This window comes from Panthera tigris, chromosome E2 (assembly GCF_018350195.1).
Source record: "Panthera tigris isolate Pti1 chromosome E2, P.tigris_Pti1_mat1.1, whole genome shotgun sequence".
In the NCBI taxonomy this organism is placed as follows: Eukaryota; Metazoa; Chordata; class Mammalia; order Carnivora; family Felidae; genus Panthera; species Panthera tigris.
The window spans coordinates 44,216,452-44,228,933 of NC_056674.1; the positions used below are offsets into that span (position 1 = coordinate 44,216,452).

The window sequence follows — 12,482 nt, forward strand, 5'->3', positions numbered from 1 at the left end:
GTAAAAGTTTTGAAAGTAGAAAGCATTCCTTTGCAACATTTCCAGTCAGTGATTTGGATTTCCATAAATGGTATGGGAAGTAAGATCTTTGGGTCTTGAAATTCTTCCTAAGTAGAGAACTTTGAATACCAATGAAGCAGAAACTGATTGGGGCAAGTTAAGAGAAATCAGGGGAAGGGAAGGCAAAGCAGTTTTTTATAAATAAGAGGAACACTTCGGTGCATGTGTGGTGTTCCAGGGTGACTCTATCTTCAGGAATCTCTGAAACCTAGAAGCAGCCTGTTTCTGTTCTGGGCATTTTGCAGACTATGGCTCCTACTTGGATTCTACAGAAAAATTTTGATCTGAGAACTAACCTAGAAAAGGTCTTTTTTGCCAACTTAAATGCTTTAAAAGTTCACTTTTCTTATATAGTAGTTAGTAATCTGATCTCTAGATGGATAATGTACCCTTTAGCCTGGAGATTTATAGCAGATTAGACAGAAACTAAAATCTTGGAATATTGGAGGCAAGAAGCATAGCGTGGAGGTTTTTTTAAGCTTTTTTTTTTTAAGCATCAAAACTTTTTTCAAACAGTACTCTGAACCATAATATACAGATAAAAGTGAAGCTGTTCTGACTGTTGTTGCGGTTGAGGGTAGAAGAAATAAGATTTGCGAAAGAAACTGCCTCATGGCCTCCTTTTTATACTTATGGAAATGGAGACCAAGAGGGGAAGTTATTTTTCCCATGGTGACACAACAGTTCGTGAGAGGCCAAGGTGGCATCCTTACAGTTGTTCCCCTACTGTCTCTTGGTTGTAGGGACCCAATTGTAAATATGATTAGCAAGCATGATACACCAAAGATTTTCCATCTCACAGGCTGCAGGGAAGGTGTTTAAGCATTTCTTGGTCTGAATGAGTGCTTGATTTAGCTCGATTTAGCTTGATTTAACTTGATTTATTGAGTGCTTTGGGCAGGCTTGTGTGTAAATCATACAGAGTGTTGTAGTGGGGTAGTGTTCCTTGGGGGTGTTTCTCTGGGGAGTGAAATGGCTAGCTCATATAGTGTTCGTTTTCTTTCACTTTTCATTGCCCTTTGGAGTGGCTAGATTTCTATCCACAGTGTTTTAAAGTACTCATTTCTTTACGCTCTGCCAGTGTAGTGGAAGACTTCAGTTTCAGTTCATCTAATTGGTGAAAAATCATATCTCATTTTATTTTGCATTTGTTTACTAAAGAGATTGCTCACTTTTTTAAAATGTGTTTTGGCTGTTGAGCTAACTAAATTACATATTCATAACCTCTTCTTTTTCCCTAATGTGTTGGCTTTTTTTCTTTCATATTCTAAGGTGTTTTAAGGTACAGATCAGTTATCTGTGGTGGTGGAAATGTTCTGTTTGTGCTGTACAATAAGATAGTTACTATCCCATGTGACAATTGAGCACTTTAATATATATATATATATATATATATATATATATATATATTTTTTTTTTTTTTTTTTTTTTTTTTTTTTTTAATTTTTGAGAGAGAGAGCACATGCAGGGAAGGGGCAGGGGCGGGGGGGGGGGGGACAGAGGATCCAAAGTGGGCTCTGTGTTGACAGCAGCAAGCCCAATGTGGGGCATGAACCCATGAACCATGAGATCATGACCTGAGCCGAAGTTTGATGCCCAACCAATTGAGCCACCTACTATTGAGCACTTAAATGTGCAGCAAAGGAACAGAATTTTTATTTTTATTTGATTTTTAATTTAAATAGCCGCATGTGGCTAGTAGCTTTCATATATGAACAGCAAAGATGCAGATATGAAGGCTTAGCTTTGTGTCCTTTGTCTTTAGGAAGTTACAGAACTGAAATTTTATTGAGTGCCTACTATATGCTGTCTACCCATAACAGATAAAAGATGTTCTCATCTCTCAAGAACATCATAGCCTAGCTGGAAGGGGAGAAACAACTAAATCAACAATGCTACATTAGAGATGAGCACAGATAAGGGGCACCTAACTGGTAGAGTTAGCAGATCAGGTGAAGGTAGCAGATGGTCCTTGAGCTAATAACTCTTGGAATTGGGTGGTAATGATCAAGGGGGAAGAGAGAAGAAAAGAGGCATTCCTAGATCATTCTCAGTACAAAGGCTTGAAGCAAGAGAGAGCATAGCCTGGTTCAGGGACTACCAGTAGTTCCACATGGTTGAAACACAGCGTATATATTGGGAATGGAGAAAAATAAGGCCAAAATGGCAGGCAGACCCTACCAAAGTAATGAGAGCATGCATGTCTTATTTAGGAAAGCTTGCCCCGTAGGGTGAGAGCTTCCCTTGCGTATGGTAGCTAAGAAGCAGGTGAGGTTCCTATAAAAGCTAAGAGTAGAGCAATTTCCACAGAGGAAAGCTAAGCAGTTTAGAAAAGTGTGTAGAAAAGGTAAATAAACTTTGGATAAAGAACGCTTAAGCCAACAGGTAGTGAGAAATAAGACCAGGTATGAGTGGGCCTTGAAGTCTGTGGTTAAGAATTTTCATCCAGAGGCACCTGGGTGGCTCAGTCGGTTGAGTATTCAACTCTTGGTTTTGGCTCAGGTCATAGGCTCACGGTTTGTGAGTTCAGGCCCTGTGCTGGGCTCTGTGCCGACAGTGCAGAGCCTGCGTGGGATTGTCTTTCCCCCTCCCCCCATCTCAAATAAATAAAAAGAATTTTCATTCAGTAGAAAACACAGTTGTGAACTACTCAAATTCAAAGGAATGACACAGTAAACATGCCCATTTGTGTAAGTAAGGGCCAGAAGAGACTGGCAGTTAGGGAGGCAAAAAACCAGGCTGTTGTGTAGGTTCTTAATGTGGGTTCTGTATGTGTCCACTGAAGTTGCCATAAAAGTAATACAGGCTGGGGGGCCTAAACAACAGAGATTTATTTTCTCACAGTTCTGGAGGCTAGAAGTCTGAGATCAAGGTATTATTAGCAGCATTGTTTCCTTCTAAGGCCTTTTCTTGGCTTGTGGATGGCCATCTTTTTGACTTCCCTATGTATGTATATGTGTCCTGTCCTCCTCTTATAAGGACAACAGTCATGTTGGATTAGGGTCCACCCTAATGACCTCATTTCAACTTAATTACCTCTTTAAAACTCTATCTCCAAATACACTCACAGTCTGAGGTACTGTGGGTTCACCTCAACCTACAAACCTTGAGGGGACACAATTCAGCCCATGAAAGAGTCCATGGAAGGGCTTTAGAGGCTTCCTGATCCCCTGAGCTTGAATGCTGTATTTTGCATAAGTGAATACTTGTCTGAGGTGTGTCCACAGCATACAGCTGATTTTCAAAGGGGTCTAGGATCCTCTAATGGGCCATTGTGTTAACTGACTGAAGAAGGAGTTGAAGCTGTGAGATGAAGGCCTAAATACACCATGTGCCTCAGTAAACATGATATGGAGCTCGGTGACCTAGGAAAGAAGAGGTGAAGCTGACTGCAAGACTTATGGTGAGGCACTGGAAATTCTGTTGGAACTGGTATTGAGGGAATGGGGATTTTTATTTGAGGAACTTATTTAAATTTCATGGCAAATTGTGCAATTTCTATGACTGTGACTTAAAAACAGTGGTGATTTTCCAGGGTGCTTGGGTGGCTCAGTCGACTGGTCAAGTGCCTGACTCTTGATATCAGCTCAGGTCATGATCTCATGGTTCATGAAATGGAGCCCTGTGTTGGGCTCTGCGTGGACAGCATGGAGCCTGCTTGGGATTCTTTCTCCCCCTCTCTCTCCCCCTTCCCTGCTTGCGCTCTCTCTCTCTCAAAATAAACTCTTCCCCCTTCCTGCTTGCTCTCTCTCTCTCAAAATAAATAAACATTAAACAACAACAACAACAACAAAAAACTACTGATGGTTTTCCAGAAGTAAGTGGATTCAATGAAACTAACCTTCTGCTTAGTATGTCCTTATGAATATTTTCCTAAAAAGAAAGTCACAGAGCTACAAAACTGTCACCAGCTGCTGCTCATTAAGAATGTGGTTAGCAGATGTGGGTTTTCATAGTCATAACGCATGAGATAGTTAATACATTTTTGTGGGTTTCAGATAAATAGTGGTTTATCTTGGTGGGATGAATTTTAAAATGTGCTTGCATCAGCTAAACGATATATGCACCTTTCCCTCTTTTCACATCATGTTTGTGCTGGAAAGAAAAACACATTTTAGGATATTTCTCCTGGAAGGCAAAGGAGTACTGCCTATTGAAAGGGACAATTGATCTCACTGTCTTGTAACTGGGAAAGAGTTACGCATGGATAAACTTTCAAAGTTGCATGTTGGATTGGTTTTCTTACAAGCTTCATTCTTCCTTTGGTCTCTTCTTTAGTAGTAATTGAGCAGCTCTTGTTTTTGCTCCTCTGGCATCTGGCCGCCTTTGTGGTGGTGACCTTCAGGCTTGCTAAGGGCTGCAATTTTGCCTGGGGCCCTCCTTCCTTATGAAATTACACAACACTCAAACCTTGGAACGAACCCCAGATCCACTAATTCTTTCCTTTGACGGACTCTTGGCAATATGTACTCCCTTTCAACCAAACTGTAGCTTTATACAAGATCTGTTTGTCACCAAAATTAATTTGGCCATTTGTTTTTTAATCCTGGAATCAAATGGTATTATGGCAGACACATTCCTAGATAAAGTATAGACTCTTAATTTGAGACTTCTTACCAAAGGCTGTATTTTTGCTGCTGCTTAAGATCAACAGGTAACAATATCAGGAGCAGGTACTTTTTATGGAATTCTTAAAGGGTGGAAGGTACAGTATTGTAAAACAGCATACGACATCCCAGTTAACCCTTACAACCCCCATTAGAGGCAGAAGGTATCTGAATTTTTCTGAATAAGAAACAGGTTCATGGGGCGCCTGGGTGCTCAGTTGGTTAAGTGTCCAACTTCGACTCAGGTCACGATCTCGCGGTCAACTGGCTCAACTGAGCCACCCAGGCGCCACTTAACCCCCTCATTTTAAAGGAGTAATCAAAAATAGGGGTGCCTGGATGGCTCAGTCGGTTAAGTGTCCGACTTCAGCTCAGGTCACGACCACTCTGTTTGTGAGTTCCAGCCCCACGTCAGGCTTTGCACTGATAGTGCAGAGCCTACTTAGGATTCTCTGTCTCCCTCTCTTTCTGTTCCACCTATGCCTCTCTCTCTCTCTCTAAGATAAACAGAAAAATATACAAAGGAGTAATAAAAAATAAATTAGCAATGATCCATCCCTTGTTCTGAGAAACAGAATAGTAATAACAGCCTGTTATTACATATTGATAGGTGACAGGAATGAAAGCTTATTAGGAATTATCTCAGCCATTTCCTTTTTTAGAGGTAGATAAAATAACATGTTCAAAGAATTATCTAATCTTGTCTCACTGTCCCTAAGAAACCGTGGAAACAGATGTGTACTCTTTTTGTTTCAGATTTCATTATCCACAGTAAGTAGATTCCCACTACTTGAGATTTCCTAGATGGTAATTTTCACTCTGCAAGGAACCAGTAAACCTTCAGAGGGATTATTTGAAATGACTACAGCACAGGAGGCACTGAATTTCAATCAATCACATGTTTAATGAGTTTCTTCTCAGCAAGGCAATATTTTTGGAATAGCAGGAAATGAAGTCAGTGGGTGGTCCCTGCCCTTCTGTATTTTATAACCTACTTGGGCAAAACAGGCAGGTATACAATAAAATTGTTTAGAGGAAAAATCCCCCCAAAATTGGGTAGACAGTGAAAACTACGATGAGATCTTGCTAGGTGGGAAAGTAGTTGAGAGAGGCAAGGAGGTGTTTGGAAGGATGCCTCAGTGGGGAACATGCAGGACATCATTGGGAGACACTGACTGGATGAGTTTGGCTAATCTGAAAGTAGTGATGAGAGAGAACACTGAAATTTAGATTCTGATGGAGGACCTTGTGAAAGCAGTTCAATAAATTTGGAATTTTAAATGGATATATTTACAAATAATTTTTTAAATGTTTGAGAGAGCACCAGCAGGGGAGGGGCAGAGAAAGAGGGACATAGAGAATCCCAAGCGGGTTCCATGCTGTTTTTGCAAAACCCTACTCTGGGCTAGATCTCAGATCATGACCTGAGGCAAAATCAAGAGTCAGAGGCTTAACCCACTGAGCCACCCAGGTGTCCCTAAAAATAGCTTAAAAACTCCCAAATAATCCAAATAGCAATCTTCATTACCTTCTCTGTTCCTAGAGCTAAGTATTTTGTTACATAACTTACTATCTTATGTAAGTGCCTTTACTATTTGGAAGATCTATGACTTCCTCCAGCTCTATTGATCAAAAAGTATTGATACTTTTAGAAATAATTTATAGCACTTCTCTTTTGCTAATAAAGGTGTCTTCAAGTGCCCAACCTCTGGATAATTATGCATGTAAAAGTGTTCAAAATAATGCTTATACTCCAAGGAATCAGCTGTCAAGTGCTCTCTCAAAAGCAGAAATTTCATGTAACTCAGGCCTCTGGGGGCTCACACCTCAGCTGGAGCAAAGCCAGAAACGTCTGTGACTGCAGATGCACTTAGGCACATTGGGACCTGCTGGAACGGGGAACTGGCCTCACTACAATTGATTTAGGAGAGGATTGGAGGTTTGAGCTTCTGCTGACATTTGTAGCTTGGAAAATCCTGCTCCACTAATTGCAAAGAGGATTCTGCTGTAACGATTTTTTTTAGTAAGATACTTTTATCATTTTGAATTCTTTCTTCATTTGGGCTCTGGGTACTTTCCAGTCTCCATTTTTATCGTTTTAACTCCTAGTATAGGAGGCTCTTTGAAAGTTCCTGCCCACACATGAATGTGCATTCATAGAGAGGTGCAAGAACATGGCTCACGAGCTTCAACATGTACTTCATGAGCAAGCAGGTATACAGACCCTTTTACAGGAATCGGTGTACATTCCCTCTGCTTGTAGCCCTACTCCCAACAAGTGAAAACATGGGGACTGTGCTTTTAGGGCTGAAGGGAAGTTAGAGGGCAACTTGACCTCATGTTTTTGCTGAGATCTATCTCAGCAGTGTGATTTCTGGATCCTCATTTTCGAGGCTTGAGGTATGTAGTCATGCCCAGGAATCTGGGAGACCTGAGTTTTTTCTCCTTCCTCACTGTGGACTTCGGACCAGAGTCTTTGGCTCTCTGGGCCTCAGTTTCCTCAGCTCTCCCAGCGCATGAAGCTGCAAGGGGGTGGACTACACCACCTTTATCTTTGGATAAAAGCCACTGCAGGCTCTGCAGTGTGCATACAGTTTCTGGGGACACCCACCAACATTTGCCACAGCAAAAGGCCATGACCTCCAGGGCAAGAAGGTTAGATCTATAAGCCAAGTCCAAACTCTTCCATGTTTAATTATATGAAACTTTTCACAGTCCTATCCTTTTACCTCCACTGACCCTATGCTCTGTTCACAGTGGATTTCTGACATCTTCCTAAGTAATCATCATCCTGTAAATATCTTTGAGGCCTACCTATAGTGGCTGCAGGGCTGAAAAAGAAACCCCTCTGTCACTCTAGGCAAGCAAATGGGTGATTACAAAGCAGAGTAACAAATGCCTGTATTCTTGTCTCCAGACCTTTCCTTATGCAATTCCCTCTGCTACACCTACTCACCTTCTATACCTCTGTGAAGCTGACCCCAAGCCCAAACGAATGTTTCTTTTACTCTGCTTTCAGGGCGTTTTCTACATGTTACTTAACAACACAGTATCACACCAGGATGGTTGGTTCTCCACTCTCCTCCCCCACTAGACCGCCAGCTCTCAACTGTGGTACATTTTATTCAGCTCATCTCCAAGCATCAAAAGGAGCACAGGGCTGAGCACTCAGTAAATACATAATGAACCAATCAATGCAAGAGTGAACGTGCAACCCAGTCTTGCAGACTTGCAAAGTGCTTCTTGAAGCTGATTTTGCTCTCAATGCCGGGGCTGCTCCCTTGAGCTACGCGGTGGAGGTCAGGAGCTTCGGGGGTGGCCCTTGGAGACGAAACGAAGGAGGAGAACCTGAGATGGAGCCCCAAAGCGCTCAGGCTGTCCATATCCAGCGAGCAGCAAAGAACCAGCCTAAGCGCTGCAACTTAACCTTCCGGAAGCAGCTCCGCCCGCCTCTCCCCGCCCCTCCGGACGATGGGCGTGGCCCCTCATGAATAATAAACGACCGCGGGGGGGGGCCGGGCCCGCCCCCTCGGGCGGGAAGGGGGAAGCGCCGAGGCTGCCTGACTGGAATGAGGGTAGCTGCGGCGACTGCGGCGGCGGGAGCGGGGCAGGCCATGGCGGTGTGGACGCGGGCCACCAAAGCGGGGCTTGTGGAGCTGCTCCTAAGGGAGCGCTGGGTTCGGGTGGTGGCCGAGCTCAGCGGAGAGAGCCTAAGCCTCACCGGCGACGCTGCGGCGGCTGAGTCCGAGCCCTCTCTAGGGCCGGCGGCGGCCGCCTTCAACGGCCTCCCGAACGGCGGTGGCGCCGGCGACTCGCTGCCCGGGAGTCCCAGCCGCGGCCTGGGTCCCCCGAGCCCGCCCGCGCCGCCGCGGGGCCCGGCGGGCGAGGCGGGCGCGTCGCCGCCCGTGCGCCGGGTGCGGGTAGTGAAGCAGGAGGCGGGCGGCCTGGGCATCAGCATCAAGGGCGGCCGCGAGAACCGGATGCCCATCCTCATCTCCAAGATCTTCCCGGGGCTGGCGGCCGACCAGAGCCGAGCGTTGCGGCTGGGCGACGCCATCCTGTCGGTGAACGGCACCGACCTGCGCCAGGCCACCCACGACCAGGCCGTGCAGGCGCTGAAGCGCGCGGGCAAGGAGGTGCTGCTGGAGGGTGAGCGGGGCCGACGGGCGGCGGGCGGGCGGGCGGGCGGGCGGCGCTGGGCCGGCCGGCGCTCACTTTGTTTCTTCTATCCTGCCCTTTACGGAGCGGGTCCGGTCCCTCCCCCTCCGCGTCCTCGGCTTCCTTGCGCTAGTGGCCCGGCTCCCCCTTGACTCTGCTTGCTAGGGCTTGGAGTATGGAAAAACTGATGGTCCTTGCAGGAGAAGTTGGCTTTCAGTCCCTAAGGAAGAGTCGGTTGAGATTTAGTAAAAAGCAGCCGCGCTTGAAGCCCCGCCTCTGCACGATAAGCTGACACTAAGAACTAGGGGGAAACTGAAGGGCTCGAGTCCTGGAGGTCTCGGTTTGCCTCCCGAGAAGTGCTCGGTTGGCGCTTTCTTCATTCACATCTGGCTTCCTGGGGCGAGAGGGTCTGTTAAAATAAATAAATAAAAAATCACCCACACCCATGCCAGTGGTATGCTTGGGCAAACCACCAAAACTACTGGTTAATTTATGGGAATTTAACCCATCATTGGCTCTCAACAATAACCAAAAGAGATCATAGCACTTCATTGAAGACGGAAAGCTGAAACAGCAAGTTCGTGTGGCTAATGAGCCTTGTTTAACAGTGGAGGCTCACGTGTTTGAACATTTACTGCCAACTAGAGTTTTGCCCCTTTTGCACGAGACTGGTGCCAGCTTCCTACCATTCACAGGCATGCTGCTTCAAGGCTTTAAATGAAGCCTGAAATGTTAAATCTCAAGATAGGTTTGAATAGCCACTACTTTTACTTTAAGTGTATAGTGATCTGTAACCTGGATCCTTCGTGATGAATTTATGGCAGGCCAAATTAAATCTCATTTCTTTGAAGGACCCATCCATATTGGAGGTGGTAGAGTATTGTAAATGTGATCTGAAAAGCCAGTTGGCTTACTTCAGAAATTTGTGAGCAATTGGCTTTCTTTCACTGGTGATTCAGTCATTCAAGAAGCATTTATTACTGGCTATATAGACGAGGATATAACAGATAATGTTTCTGTATTTGGTCTCTAGTTGGGGACATGATGGAAAAATGCAAAACAACTTACAAGTTACTGATTATGTAATGCAAACTATATATAAATGCCAAGGAAATGCAAAGTTAGGAAGTAGTGGAAATCAGGATTCGTCAGGGAGGCCTTTTTCAAGGAGCTGAATCTTGAGCCAGGTCTCCAAGGAAGTAATGGACATAGGCAGAGATGAGTCAGGAGGGTATTCCTGGCAGAGGAAGAACAGAAGGGACTTGGGGAATGGGAGGCCAGTCACAAACTGAGAGGTCAGAAGTCCAGCTTGGCAAAGTGATTTTCACTTTTTTTTTTTTTTTTTTTCTTTCCAAATCTGCTTGTAAATATTTGGGAAAATGTTAGTTTGTATGTGCTCCAAGTGTGAAATTTCCGTGTCCCATCTTTATAATATTCTATTTACAAGTATTATTTATATCTCACTATAGGTGGGACCAGACACTTCTCAGAAATTAGTGTTAATAAATGGAGTAAAATTGTAGACTGTGGCTTGGGTAGTGGGTATGTAAAAAAAAATTGTAACCGGGATGCCTGGGTGGCTCAGTTGGTTAAGCGGTCATGCATGATCTCATGGTTGGTGAGTTTGAGCCCCATATTGGGCTCCATGCTGACAATGTGGAGCCTGCTTTGGATTCTGTCTCTGCCCCTCCTGTGCTCTCTCTGTTTCTCAAAATGAGTAAAAGGAACTTAAAAAAATTATTTTAAAAATTGTAACCTTAAATATGTACCTTGAAGTTGGTCTCGATGTGCATTTGGTTATAAATTCTTAGAGCCAGAATTTTTTTAATGTTTATTTTAGTTTTGAGGTGGGGAGGGGCAGAAAGAGAGGAAGACACAGAATACAAACCAGGCTCCAGGGTCTGAGCTGTCAGCAGAGAGCCGGACTCGGGGCTGGAACCCACAAACCATGAGATCGTGACCTGAGCCAAAGTCAGCACTCGGTGAGTCAGCCAGGAGCCCCAGAGCCAGAATATTGAAGTAGTACTGTTTATGTAGTACTCGGTGGTAACAGACAGATATTTCATCTCTTTACACCACATATTTTTATTTTTTATTTTGTAGACAGAGAGAAAGCACGAGCTGGGGAGGGTCAGAGAGAGAGGGAGACAGGAAGCAAAAGGGGACCTCGCACTGACAGCAGAAGGCCGGCTGATGCAGGGCTCAAACTCAGGAGCAGTGAGGTCGTGACCTGAGCTGAAGTCAGAGGCTTAGCCGACTGAGCCACCCAGGTGCCCCTACACCATATATTTTTTTAAAAACACAGCTTTTGTTTAGGTATATTTTGAACCTGGTATTCATATCAGTTAAATGAAAATCATCTAGTAAATGTTTCCCAGTATTCATTAGTCTAAAATAGGCCACATGTGTTTTTAGGAGGAGGATTTACAAACAGCAGCATAATAACATATTTATTGAGTGCCTTTTTACCTAACACACAGGTTCTACTTTATTTTCCTAATTTGTAAAAGACAAGTAGTTTTTGGAAAAAAAAAAAAAAAAGGGCAAGTAGTTTTTGTCCTTATATGTGTGTGGAAGTATGCAATTGCACTTTGAAGACAAAGAGATATAAAAATAAAATTACTTAGAATATGCAAAATCACTGAAAACAGTCATTTAATTGAAGCAAACATTATTTAAAATCGAGAGCTAAAAGATAGATTTTATGCTTAGCCCTTCAAGTTTTGGAACCGTAGTGTTCCTCCATTAGATGTCTCAAAACTTGAAAAGCTGTCTTAAGCAGCACAGTGATACTCTTTTGTGGTGTGGGCAGGGAATCTTAGGCATGCCCTTGCCACCCCCTGGTAAAGGAAAGCAGTAGTCTCTGGTTGCCTGTGGTTAGGGAACTGAGCTAAAGGGCTCCTTATTATCCCATGGATTTGTCAGGATTATTCATTCATACATCAAACATTACTCAACTCTGCCATGTGTCAGAGGCGCTTGAAGTTCCCTGATTCCTGCCCTCAGGAAGTTTGGAGTTGACATAAGAGAGAGAGGGGAGAAATAACCGCAGCAAAGGGCTAAAGTGATGTTATAATAGAACTCTGGAGAGGACACAAAGGAAGGAGAGATGTATAGAAGACCTTAATGGGGATCAGAGGTTGAGGATGCCTGGGAAAAGGTTGATGGTGAAGCTAAAGTTTCCCCTAAGAGAAAGCTGCCACCAGAAAATACACACAAATGAGAAACATTACGAAGTTATTCTGCCCGGTGAGGGTAAGTACAAGTGAGGACTTTGTGGTCAGACAGACGTGGGTCTGTTTCTGAGTAGTGGTTTGTAACCCCTAGGCAAGTTACTCAACCTTGCTAAGCCTTGGTTTCCTCATCTGAAAAACCAGGATGATGATAATACCGCCTTCAAAGGGTTGTTATTCATTTGATACTTTTTGATATCTGGGAATATGGCAGTAATCTACAATAACAAAAACAAAACTCTGAATGAGGAAGGTAGGACTGGGTCATGAAGGTATGCTCTGAATTAACACGAGCACTCTCAGAATAGCCAGGATAACAAGTTAAAATCCAAGGTTCCATTTTACTTGAAAAGAAAAACATGGTAAGAAAAAGAATTACTTTAGGCAAACAGGTTAAGAAATGAGTTTGTGGGGCACCTGTGTG

At 44.0% G+C, this 12,482-nt stretch overlaps 1 protein-coding gene and 1 long non-coding RNA gene across 2 annotated transcripts in view; one reads left to right on the forward strand and one right to left on the reverse strand.

Moving 5' to 3' along the window:
- Positions 1 to 7,772: 7,772 nt before the first annotated feature.
- On the reverse strand, positions 7,773 to 8,496 carry LOC122234016. Its single transcript, XR_006211701.1, has 2 exons — positions 8,389 to 8,496; positions 7,773 to 7,988 (listed from the first exon to the last, which is right to left on the reverse strand). It is a non-coding gene; the product is annotated as an uncharacterized LOC122234016 (long non-coding RNA).
- The window catches only part of SNTB2 (syntrophin beta 2), a 104,819-nt gene continuing 100,550 nt past the window's right edge, over positions 8,214 to 12,482 (forward strand). The window contains exon 1 of the mRNA XM_042968168.1: positions 8,214 to 8,816. Within this exon, the coding sequence (XP_042824102.1) occupies positions 8,237 to 8,816 (580 nt within the window). The 5' untranslated portion in view covers positions 8,214 to 8,236. The remainder of the gene's footprint in view (positions 8,817 to 12,482) is intronic.